This window comes from Rhinolophus ferrumequinum, chromosome 20 (assembly GCF_004115265.2).
Source record: "Rhinolophus ferrumequinum isolate MPI-CBG mRhiFer1 chromosome 20, mRhiFer1_v1.p, whole genome shotgun sequence".
Lineage (NCBI taxonomy): Eukaryota > Metazoa > Chordata > Mammalia > Chiroptera > Rhinolophidae > Rhinolophus > Rhinolophus ferrumequinum.
In genome coordinates this window covers 9,504,018-9,517,143 of record NC_046303.1, presented here as the reverse complement: position 1 = coordinate 9,517,143, position 13,126 = coordinate 9,504,018, and the positions used below count along the sequence as shown (strand labels likewise).

The 13,126-nt window shown below is 42.4% G+C and overlaps 1 protein-coding gene across 2 annotated transcripts in view; it reads left to right on the top strand.

Moving 5' to 3' along the window:
- The window catches only part of BMPER (BMP binding endothelial regulator), a 220,702-nt gene that overhangs the window by 120,015 nt on the left and 87,561 nt on the right, over positions 1 to 13,126 (top strand). For both annotated transcript variants that reach the window (XM_033087954.1, XM_033087955.1), the window contains exons 8-11: positions 3,811 to 3,920; positions 7,128 to 7,268; positions 9,102 to 9,206; positions 12,962 to 13,007. In XM_033087954.1, coding sequence (XP_032943845.1) covers positions 3,811 to 3,920; positions 7,128 to 7,268; positions 9,102 to 9,206; positions 12,962 to 13,007 — 402 coding nt within the window. The remainder of the gene's footprint in view (positions 1 to 3,810; positions 3,921 to 7,127; positions 7,269 to 9,101; positions 9,207 to 12,961; positions 13,008 to 13,126) is intronic.

The following is a 13,126-nucleotide window of genomic DNA, read 5'->3' as shown; positions in this document are numbered from 1 at the left end:
TGTTTCAGGGCAACCGTTTCTAATTAAATGAGCATAAGGGGGGCATCAGGTTTGTCTCTTCTGAAGCCTCCATAGAGATTTCTTCTCACTTGTCTTCCCTTGTGTCTGTAAAGCTGGGACCCCAGACAGCCCGTGATGATACCCTCTTGTGGGGAGAACAGTATTGAAGACTTTACCTTAAATTGGCCCCGTGATGATAGGTTGGAATGGATTTCAAAGGCATGTGAAGTACACATACAGAGGAATATAGACTAGTGTTACTTTCACAGGCAAAAGCATGCAGGAGGATAACATGCCAAAAGTAAGGTTTGGAAGGGAACAATAAATAATAGTTGAAAAAGGGAGTACCAATTATTTCTTACTACACATTACTACCCTGTTTCCCCGAAAATAAGACCTAGCCGGACAATCAGCTCTAATGCGTCTTTTGGAGCAAAACTTAATATAAGACCCACTCTTATAGTAAAATAAGGCCGGGTCTTAAGTTTTGCTCCAAAAGATGCATTAGAGCTGATTGTCCAGCTAGGTCTTATTTTTGGGGAAACGCGGTATGTACTAAGCACTAGCTGAAATGTTTTTATATGCATCTCATTTAATCTTAAGAAGCTGTGATGTATGCATATAGGTACTAAACATATTTTATAATCCAATGTATGATACAGGTGCGATTATTATAATAGTTTTATTGTACTGAGAGGAAAGTAGATTTCTAGAAGGTGGCACAGCTAGTGAGTGATGGGTTGATACCCAAACACAAGTCTCTGTGATTCCTAAGCCCATGCTTTAACCTATAGCAGCCTAACTCTCCTGGTGACATGGAGGGCAGTATGCATGTTGCCAACGGGAAGTAAATAATCCATGATGGTGAGTCTCTATAGCATGAGGTTCTTTGGCTTTGGTTTGCAGACCATATGTCAGCTTCTTCCATATGATCCTTAGGCTCTTGAGGTAGTTGAGGTCAGACTATTTAAAATTTAGATAAAAGTAGCTTGACCCATCATATGAACACAATAGAACATCCAGCGACCTCACCAGAATCTCCAGGAATCCTTGTGGGGGCTAATGTTTCCCCGTAGTCATCGCTGGCTTCAACATGTTTCTGCTCTTGCTGTTTCTTTCTTTATTCCCTTCCTTCCCCCTCCTCCTCATCCTCCTGCTACTTCTCCTTCCCCTCCTTCTTTTTTTCTCCTCCTCCTCCTCCTACTTCTTCTCCTTCTCCTTCTTTTGCATCTTCATTTTCACCTCCTCCTTCTCCTCCACTTCCTCTCCCTCTTCCTTCTTCATTTTGTCCTCTCAGAGATACTGCCATCCAGTCTTTTCACATCTTATGGTGCTATTGAGTGAAGGCTTGTGTAGCAGATTTTACTGCAGGTTTGCAGTCCACGAGGGTGATGACTTTACAGAGAAGCACAGTGAACAACATAAAATGGAATATTAGGCTTCCTTTGTTCTTAAAGGTCTGAGCCATTTTGCCTTTAGGAAAACTTTGCTGTTTGTCTATATTATTTGGGCTCCAGCCTGCTATCAGTTACTGTCCACACCCTTTTCTTGAATCCTCTCTCCTTTCTTTCATAGTTTGCTTTTTTCAATTCCAAACGTCCTGTTGATTCATTTTTCTCATCCTCAGCTTATCACAGCCCTACCCTGATGTCTATCTTTCTACAACCAAATTGGCAAGCAAAGGTATCTTGTTAAACTCGGGCAGTTTTCTCCCCTTTAAGGGATTCTACTACCAATTGTTCATCTAACAATGTTTGCCTTCTTGTACACACACACACACACTCACACACACACACACATTTAAAGTAAATATGAAATAATTATAGGAACAAAGGATAATTGTTTAGACATGCCTGACTAAAGATATTTCCACTGATATGTGTGCCTCTTGGGTTGCCAATGTATGCTTGTGCCCCTGGAATAGAATTAGTCAGTAACTGTGGTCAAAAATCCTGCTGTGGGGCATGGTGGAAGCAGGGTTCCATCTGCACACGAAAGTCATCACAGAGGAGGTGGTGTCTGGGGCCTCGCCTTGAAGATAAGTAGGTATGATTAATGCTCTGAAGCCAGTACCCTGGATACGCTGAGTCAGCTCAGAAGTTTATCAAATGAGTAATAGCTGTTGTATTGAATGCAGATTTTGCTGTCCATTTGTGGTCATAAGACAGACGACGAAAGGAACAGAAAGTCTTAGGAAACTTGAAAATCATAATTCTCCCAAAGGAGACCTATTTTGGTTGGGCTAAACCCCAGCAGGACAATGTGGAAATGGCTCGACTCAGGCTGTGCAGAGAGTCTCTGAACCACTTTTTTGAATGTTTTATCTTGTTTTGGGCCTTGATTACTTGGGGATTAAGGTAAGATTTTGTGTTCTTTGGGGGTAAAAAGAAACATACCCACCCAACAAAAGACAGAAAATAAAAAAGGAAACCCTAGGGCACGTTCTGGATGTTTGGTATTTTAGACTAATTAGGCTTTTGCCTGGTTGGACATGAATTGCTGTTCAGTTTTCCCTTCACCGGTATTCATTCACATGACTTACCTCTGCTTTTACATTACAACATTCACTTCCTCTCTTTTCTCATTTTCAGTGAAGAGCCTGGTCAGAGGTTTGTGTACGTAGAGCACCCAATGCACCTTTCAGAGAGATACAGCCCAGGATCATATTTGAATTATACCACTACTACTAATAGTACTTATTATCACACTCTTATTGGGAGTATTTAATGAGTACAAGGCTCTGTGCTAGGATATTTTTCGGTAAAATTTACATTTTATTGGGGAGAACTCAAGCCACTGGTCATGTTTATTCGGGGGTGGGGGTGGGTGGTAAGCTCATTGAAAAGTCATTTTGTTCCACTGCACATCTACTGATGTCTACTGATATCTACAGCTATCAATCAGTAGATCCATCCGTCCATCTGTGCAACAATATTGAGTACTGTGATTGTTGTGAAAACAACAGGAAGGGGCTATTCATTCTAAGAGGGGACAGGCCTCCTTAGAAGATATATTTTGATTGGAGAAGAAAGCTTGACTATATCTATATATTTATTTATGTCCTGCCTTTTGCCCAAAAGGATTTAAGTCCACTTCCAAAATACATGAAAGACGTGTAGATAAATGACAGGAAAAAGGCCAAACAACCTAATTTGACAGAGATGCGATGCCTATAAAAAGCTAAACACTTGGCATGTGGAGTTGGATTCTATGTGCTCTTTGAGTTAGCTTCACCCCTTATGCCAACGGACTTGTGATTTCTTCAACTAAGATGTTATATAACCAGTTCTTCTTTTTGCTTATTCTTTTCCTTCATGGGATTTCTTGACTCCTCCTGCCTTCCATACCCACTTCCTGGATAATTTTTACTCATTCTTCAAGATGTAGGTCAGGCATCACATCCTCCAAGAAGGCTTCTCTGTCGTCCCTCTCCCTATGGTTCCCAGATTGGCTTCTTTCCAGAACTTACCGCATTGTTGTGTTGAAATTATGTTTTATGGGTTTGTTTCCCCACCAGACTGTGAGCTCCATGAAGACAGGTCTATGTCTTAGACATCTTCGTTTACTGCCGTGGACAAATAAAGATTTATTGAACTTACAGTGTGGAATCAAACTCTTTTTAACAAAACCTCTCTAAATGAATGACTTCCGAGGATCCACTGGGAATATCTGACCCAAACTCTATTTTTGTGCATCACCGTGACCTTGTCTTCTGAGAATGTTTAACTGCCCTGTCATGTAATTGCTGATGACAAAGTGGGACGTGCTTGGCTGCTATCTTGCTTACACTATGCTGTTGTTTCTCTTTAGGTCAGAGGAAGGTGTTTGACCTCCCGTTTGGAAGCTGCCTCTTTCGCAGTGACGTTTATGACAATGGATCCTCATTTCTGTACGATAACTGCACTGTATGCACCTGCAGGGTAAGGTGGTTCTGAGAGGCTGTGGGACAACAATGATAGCATTTGGGGGGTTGCTGTTAACATTAGAGCCAAACATGATGCATTATTTATCAGAAAGAGGCATTATTGATGCCATTTTAGGAGAGAAATAACACTCAAGACTGCACAGAAATTCAAACATAGGACCCAAATTACAACTCACTGTTATCTTCCCAGGAATAACAAGTTATCTTCTGGTGGTGACAACTCTGAGTGGCTGTCTGCGGCACTTTCTAAAATCAGACAAATGCACATGGCAGTGTTCTCTGGATCTAATTATCCACGATGAATTCTCTAACACACCTGGCAATAAAAATGGTTTTAATCACATTCAAGAGAAAAGAAAGGCATGGATTTACAGCTCATCACAAGATAAACCTGGTAGTTTGGGAAGAGACTATTTATGTTTTGTTCACTTGGGGCATTGCTCACTTTACTCAAAAGGCCACCAGAAGTTTAATGACTGGTAAAGAATTCCACCCCTCCCGAATTTTAAAGGGACACACATCACACATTCCTACACTGTGCTTATATCATGATTTGTTTTTGAAACCAAGAAGAGGGTCATTGATATGGAGGACTTTAGGATCATCCATTCATTAGTGAATGAACATCTGTGTGACACAAGTGTAGAATAATACACGTTGGTGGTGATGGCTGTTATTTTGTTTGTAATAGCTAAAGGGCTAGAGAGGGAAAGAGAGGAGGTTTGCTCAATGTCAGCTATGAGTCAGTAGCCGGGATTAGAGTCCAGAAGTTCCTGATTACTTGAGGCATGCTTCGTTAAGTGTCATGCACTACTTCAGGGAGGTGGCTGAGTAAGAGTTGACCTGGTTGTTCCCTGGCACTGAACACTGAGTCATTCCTAAGCCCTAGAATACTTTCCTGAGGCTCCTTCCTCTCTGTGTGGTTTGTATTATCCTATGCTAAACATATAGCCACTTACTCCTTCTGTTGGTCTTGGCCTCCATCCTCAGGACTTCTCTTCCTTTCTAGGAATTTCACAGATTACAGCTTCCTCTTGGGGATACTGAGCCTTTGATGGAACCCATTGCATTCCCAATTCTCTTGATTGCAGGAAAACCTGGCAACCCATGAATCATAATTAGCTATGCGTGTCATGCCTTGGGTCTCGTGGATTCCTTGAGAGGTGATTAGGAAATGTCCCAGTACTCAAAAGAAGTATAATTAATACTGTTCCTTCAAGAGGTTATTTTTTCAGAGTATTGTTCGCAGTCAGTCATTTTTGGGAAATTAAGCTGCAATCTTTCTGGATAAGCAGCATTATTTTCTCTCTGCTTAGAGCTTCCCTCTCCAGCATCCGCATCCAATGCCATGGTAGCTGAGCACACTGTTCTCCGAACATAACGTGTTTTCAGGTCTCTGTGCCTTCAAATTGGATGATTTCTCTACCTGTAGTGTCCTTATCTTCTTTAAATTTGATTAGCAAAATCCTCTTCATCTATAGCAACTCATCTCAGATGTCACCCCCTCTAGTGAGGCTTTGCCGACCTATCTAGATAGGTAATTGCTCACTCTTCTCTGCTACCGCTACAGTTTGACTAGTTCTGTTTACCCCGTTATATTGCCGTTTATTTGTTCACACGCTTCTCTCCTCTGCCTCTCTGAGCTCCTTGAAGACAGAAGTTCATCCATCCATCTCTGTATTCTCATTACTTAACCCAGTGCCAGGCATATGATCTAATGGGTACTCGTGTGTGTGTGTGTGTGTTTAATGAAAGTGGGGAAATCTGCTTGAAGTATGCATTATTTGAAAGCTAGTGAGTACAAATCAAGACATGCAATGCGAAAAATGATTTTTTTTAAAATTTATGAGTTGACATAGTAATTTCTATGACCCAGGCTCTGTGCTGGGTACAATACTTCATTAAACTGTACAAGAAACCTGAGGAGTAAATATTATCATCTCCATTTTGAAGGTAAGGACTCGGAGACTCAGGGAGATGGATTTGCACAAGGTAGCACACCTAATAAATGAACTGGCATTTTACCCTGATCTTGTTCAACTCTAAATCCTATCCACTGTACGATGTGGGTAGAACTGTAAATATAAAGGATAACACGTGACATGTTTTGGAAGGACTGTCGCATTGTCATATTAATCTTACATGGATAAGTCAGTGGGAGTACATAGTAGGTGGTATGAAGAGTACAGTAGTGGGAACACAGTAGGTGACTTACACAACTTATTTGTGTGTAATGCTCAGAAATTAGTCCACTCACAAAGCTTACTAACAGGGTCTATTTCTTGGAGAGGGGTTTGGTCTCAATTCTGGGCCATTGTTGTCACACTAACTTGACACTTTGATGGGACTGCTCTTCTACCCTGGGACACTTCTTTTCTCCATCCCTGTCTTCCACTAAGTTTCCTACATGTTTTGCTCTTCCAGTCCTTCCAGCGATAATCTGCTCCAGGTGAAATTGCACCTTGTTGGCTGGGGAACTAGACAAATTTACTTTTTTTTAAGCTGCTCTGAACTTTTTTTCAATGAGTTGTTGAATGAATCAGTAGGCCAATTAACTATTCTGTTCATGGAATATGCTTCTTTAGACATGAAGTCATACCCTTTAAATGAGATATCAACTTGTCACACTCAGAGGTTAAGTGGCCTGGTTAGGGTTACACAGTTTCCGGAAGAGCCCTAGAACCCAGGTCCAGTTTTGGAATTGCTCATTCCATTCCTTTGTGAACATAGAATACACTAAGAAATTTCATCTTTAGGGGGAACATTAGCTCTTAATCTCTACTCTTTGATCAAAGATAGCCTGACTTTGTACTAAACTGCTAGGGGATGGCATAAAGCCAGAGAAGAGCACTGTTAATGAAAGACGTGAAAGAAGGAAGGCACAGAAGCAAAACTGGTCGACCCGTCGTGAGCTGGGCCTTCTTGCCACATGCTGGCTGAAGCAGAATCATTAATCTCTAGAGCATTAAATTATAAACCCTTGGAAGGCGGGGAGCATATGTCACACTTTTCATAGCCCAGATATTTAATCAACAAATAACAGTTTAAAGTGAACGAAAGATTTATTGCAACAAATGCAAATGTGGTATCTTCGGAATTTGGTTTAAAGCCGTTAGTTGTGGGTTGTTAAAGGAAGGCCAGGAAGGCTATTTGGTAGAGGTGGACATCATTTTTCATTTCTTGTTTGCCTTTGGACCGCCAGGACTCTACTGTAGTATGTAAGAAGAAGTGCTCCCGCCCTGGCGGCTGTGGGAAAGGCGAGGGGACCTGTTCTGAGGAATGCCTCCTACGAGTGCCCCCAGAAGACATCAAAGTGTGCAAGTTTGGCAGTAAGATCTTCCGGGTATGTCAGGAGCCAAGCTCTTGGGCACTATTGTGCTATACGACATTGTAGGAAGCTCCAGACAAAATGCAGAGTGGAATCTTCCATGTTTTGTGTATACAAATACATGTGTGTATAAATGTACTTGTTTATATTACAATATTCTATATGCATGTACATATAGAATCAAGTACGCACGGGGACCAAGAGGCAATGGTTTGAAAATGTGTTTCTTTGAGAAGTTTTGTTTTGTTTTGCAAAGTAATTTATTTTTTCTTTTTAAAATATTTTAAACTTGTAAAACATCGTTGCCTGTCCCGAATGTGGCTGGCCAGTGATTGGGATTGGGCTGAAGCAGCCCCCCCGGACTGGACAGATATAGGTGCCCAATTGCCAGGCAGCGTCTCATTCAGTCAGAGAAGCTCGGGGCTCCTCGTCAAGATCCTGATGGTTCTACAGCTTGATAGTGTGAGAACTTTTCCCCAAGCTGCTTTTTTCAACCAGAGATTTTCTCATTCGGGACATGTTCAGGTGAGGATGTTTATGGTGTACGTGGCCCGGACAGAGCAAAGGCGAGAGGGCCCTGCCCCAGCTGAGCCAGCAGAGTTGTCTGCTGGCCACCTGCTACCCATCTCAGGTGTGTTTTACATTGTTTTCTGATGAGCCGAGAGGGAGGCTGTGCAGCGACCATTTAAATGTCAGGATGAAGATTGTGGGTTTTGTCTGAAGTGCTTCCCATCTAGTCTGTTTTCCCCGGATGTGGAGGGAGTCTCTCTATACCCGAAGGTGTCATCTCATGATACCCCCGAGAACGGAGACCCTCAGAAGCAAGTCAGCTATGGAAGCTCCTCAGACAGGCTGCATGTAGCCAGGCTTCCTATTACACTATTGAGTCGGAGGGAGAGTCTTTCTCGGTTCTTAAGGAATCGGTAGGAAGCCATGAAGTGTCATCCCCAAGGGAAGGGGACTGCATGTGTGTTGTACTTATACCAGGCTCTCAGAGCCACCTGTGTCCTCTTTATATAATGTCATCCCCTCCTGAACACTCAGATGCAATAGACTCACCCTCATGATGGTGGTGTGTGCGACGTGCCTCCCAGGTTCCTTATTAAAAGGCTTCCTCACATGAATGAGGCCTGAGACAATTTGCAGAGGGTCATCCTTCAAACACTGAGTCCTAGACATGTGCCCTCAGAGAATCTGCAATGGTCAGATGCCTTTGTAGACAGATTCAATTAAGTCTTCCTCTCCTGAGAAACAAAAGGCACGGGAGAGTAGGTAGGCCTTAAAACAGCTTCAACAAGTGAGAAGGAAGAGGAAGAGGAGGAGGCGTCACCAAAGAGCTGAGCCAGGTTCCCGGTTTTTAACACAATTTGCTGCTTAGATCCACAGGGAGGAATTATTTTGTTCGCAGGCCCAACTCTGTTGCCTGTGGTCTCTTTTCCCACCAGCAAGGATGCACACCCCTGCATGTTCTCCAGAGCTATGGGGCTTCTTGTGGCTGAGCATTTGGCAGCTATAGATTATAAATCCAGTGAGCCAAAGAAATTCTTCAGACAGCCCTTTCTGGGGTAGAAAATGTGTCCCATAGTGCCGCCCAGCTTTTTTTGGGGGGGCCGAGAATCTGACAGGCAGGGACATGGTGTGAATAGTTCTTGGAGTTTTCTGTCTGGGCCCCATATTTCACGTGGCTTGCTGGATAGGTGTAGATGGATACCTCAGAGTAATTTCGTCACGTGATGGCAGCCCTTACTCAGGATAAGAAATACCTTCCATGACAGAGACATCCCAGCCTGTTGGATGAGTTCGCATCAGCCTCCAGCTGATAGCAGAACCCTGTGCTCTCTTCACTAGGATGGAGAGATGTGGTCCTCAGTCAACTGCACCATCTGTGCTTGTGTGAAAGGCAAGACAGAGTGTCGCAAGAAGCAATGCGTTCCCATCAGCAGCTGTCCTCAGGTACGTGTGGGATGGAGGTTAACTTACCTCCGCATCTTGGGTCACGTGGTCACAGAATCTGGATCCCCTGAAACATCCAAGTTGCAAATACCCACAGGCCCTTTGCAATGCTCGTTCCTTCTTCTCTGCAGTCTCCACCCAGATGCTAGTCGTGTGTGAAAATGGCTCCTGCCTTTTTCTTGTCCCCACTCTCCTATTTCTTAGTGACTTTGCCCAGTTCTTTGTTTTAATGTCGCTAACTCCTGTTCCGTCTGCTCCCGTGTATCTTTTGCTGGGTTTTCTGGTGAACATTAGAAACATACTTTGCATTTTCCTCCTTTCACTCTCTTCTCATATCAGAGTTTTCTTCCTGTAGCCATTCGAAGTAATATGTGGTTGTTTATTAATAAATTTCCCAAGGGGTTTCTCCTGCCTAGCAGCTCCCCTGACCCCTTCTCTGAAGTTTTCCCTCTCTAACCGTGGCCTCCATTGTAGCCCCAAATAGAAATCATGTCCTTATGGAAATACCTCTTTTCAGAAACCCACAGTTCCAGGGCACCAAATAAAGCAGCCATTATCTTCTAGAGCATGAGCTTCAGTGAATTCACCTTAGCAACTTGAAACCTCTCAAAGTTTTATGCGTTTTGGGAAAATGTCAAACCTATTCAATACCTTCCAGTGAATGAAAAAATATATCCATATATTCAGGACATGTCCTCCCTTCTCTGTTATACACAGACTTTAATTTTATTCACATCTGTTATTATTATAAACAAAACATCGCTGTATTTGCTTGACTGCCAAATGAGGCACAAAAAAACAACAGCTGTTGCTATTGCACAACTAAATAAAGGGGGGAGAAAAAAATGAAAAAAAAAAGGCTCTAATTAGTCTTGCTTTAAAAAGCCTCAGACATAAAACTGAAAACCTCCCATAAAAAAGGAAAAGAAAAAAAAAAAGGCGATGCAGTACGTAGACTTGAACATGGTCTGCTTATAAATATTCATTGGGAAAATGGGATAAATAGGATCACATCATTTCTGCCAGTCCTGGGGGAAACCTCACTGCTAATGACCTCTCGCAGCACATGTTAGTAATAATGGGCTTCCTTATTCTACAAGACAAAACAGGACACTGTGCCAACCTGGTGGCTTGAGTAACTAGCTTGGCAGGCCACGGTGGAGAGTCCAGCTTTACGTGAGTCCTGCCACTTGTGGCGGGGTTGGTGGTTTTCATCGTCGTTTTGATGTGAGGAGGTCAATGCTCTTTATGTCACCAATGTCTCATTAGTATCTCTTCTTTGCAGACCACATTTGGGACAGGAGCATCCATGCTTCCAGACACAGGTCTTTACCCTGGCCCAACCCCCTCCTCGTCATGCCAAAGCTCCTGCCTTAGGGGCCACCTTTCTGTTTCTAGGCATCTTTCCAACCATTCCTCCAGTTCACAATTTCCCTCCTCCTTGGCCAGCACAGGACTTTGGAAGATAGCTTATTTCTACCATGGAAATCCTGTTAAACACTTCCTTCCCCTCCCCTGCATTGCCTGGGGAAATTAAAAAAAAAAAAAATTGAAGAAGCATCCTGTATCCCCTGCTCTGTTCTTTTCCCACCAGCAAGGATGCACATCCCTGCATGTTCTCTTCCCAGGTACTGCACATGTCTTTCCAGAAGTCTGTGTGCTTTGTTGAAGAAGGATCTTATGGTTGGATTCCTTATCTACCCGCCCTGGCAACTCCCCTAGAGACAAAGGAGTGCCTTTTGTGGGAAGGGCTATGAGGGCTCCATTGGGGACAGGGTTATCAGGACACTGTCCTCTTATGGAGGTTGACGTGTACCGAGCCTTTCTCTATAGTCACAAGACTAACCCCATTTAATGCTGAGGCCACACCTCGGAGGTGGGTGTGGTTACTAGACCCTTCTTAACCATGAGGCCACGTGTCCAGAGTTCCACAGCCAGTTATGTGTAACCCAGGAGCCCTGACTTCAGAGACAATGCTTGACTTATTCCCCACCTAATTTAGTAACATTACCAGCCCCACTTTCATTTTCTGAAGAAGCTGATGGTAGTTCCTGCCAATGTGCTGAGGCAGGGGGTCACGTGGTCATGTTTTGGTGGGACCTTGGCTGTAGACAGCTCTTCTCCTTTCAGATAGAGCACCTCACCCCAATCCCCTGGGGCTATCATTCCATTTGTCTAAGCCAAGCTCATTTGGTTTTGGCCTCAACTGCTTTCAGTCCAAGAAGCCAAAGGAGACTTATGGCTAAATAGAAATTGAGAAGAGAGCTCTAAACAATGAAAATATGTCGTGATACCCCAAACCATGGGACTGCTGAATGGGACTGACTTTTCTATCTTATTCAAAGTTGTCATAGCCTTTTATGTCCCAGCCATGTAGGTCTAGCTGATGTAAAAATGAATCAGACATAGTTCTAGTTCTTCAATTATTAACCAGCATTTTTTGAGTCAGTATGATTTTTTTGAGCACCTAAATCTATTCTTGATGCCACTCACCAGTAGTGAATGAGTGAGTGGACATTATATTAACTGCGTGGCCTGGACATCTGTCTTGGACTACCTCTCTGTGTCTCTGTTTCCTAGTTTCCTATAAATAGGGGTAGGAACACATGCATTTGGAGGGTGTTGTGAAGTGTAAATGAGATAAAGTATGAAGAATGCACAGCATTCTTTCTAGTGTATAGCAGATACCGAATAAATGTTAAATTCTCTTAGAGAGGAAGATGAAGGAGAACAAAAATCTGGAGTGGAAAGAACATGGCCTTTAGGTTACACAGACTTGGGTTCTACCACCCTTGGATTGAATGACATCAATTTCTTCACCTATAAAAAGAGAAATACTCAGCTCATAAGGCTCTTGTGAATCCTAATAAAAATTATTATAATAACACATAACATTAATTAAATCCTGATATATTCTAAGTATTAACTTATTAAATTCTTACAACTAACCTGGTGCTCAGGAACATAAGGGAAATATCTAATAGGATGTTTTTTACATAGCAAATTCTTCATAAATGTTCATCTTTTTCCACATTTCTTTTTCTCTGTGAGTCCCATTGAGTCAGACATAAGACAATGCCATTCTTTGATATGGGCCCTGAGAATATGCTTCCTCCTTTAAATGTCATGCACTAAAAAAATGGGAAGAAATGCATAATAGGAGATTAAACTGTATCTCCAGAAAGGTAATGGAAAATTACTCAGCATTTTGAAACTCTCAGCTTCATTGGCTTTGATTGCATAACAGTTTCTGAAAGGAGAAATCTGACTGAATTTGATCTGTAACACAGATATTGTCCATGTCTATAGGCCCAAACTTGGGTTACGATTTATTGTTTGGGTCCCTCCAACAAGCAGAGACAGAACGAAGACCTTACATGAATTGATAAGCTAATAAACAATTGCCATGTTTGTGTGTGTGCACTTGGTCTTTAGAGGGCTAGATTTGGATATCAGTGAAAAGGTTCAATCTAGGGATGTTTTCATCATCCCTCCATGTGAGAAAAATCACACCAATGTGTCCTTTAGATATTATATTTCTCAAAGGATGAAAACAGGAAAGCTCTCTGAATGACTTTGCCTGGACTTTGAACCTGATACTTGAAACTTCACTTTCACCATCATCATCACCATCTGGGCACTGAGTTCCAGTACAGCTTGGACTGATTTCATTGGTTTGTCTGGTATTGGATTTAATAAAAAGAGTTTTGTCCTCAGCAGACATTAACTCCTATTTTTTTCTTTCTCTTGATTAGGGTAAAATTCTCAACAGAAAGGGATGCTGTCCTATTTGCACTGAAAGTAAGTTTATTCCTTTGAAAATGTGCTATTAATACTTGTTTTGATTGGGTGGTGTGACAAGAAAAATAGCGGTGTGAGTTTTCTGTACGTGTTTCTGTAGGTATAGCATGGGATCATCC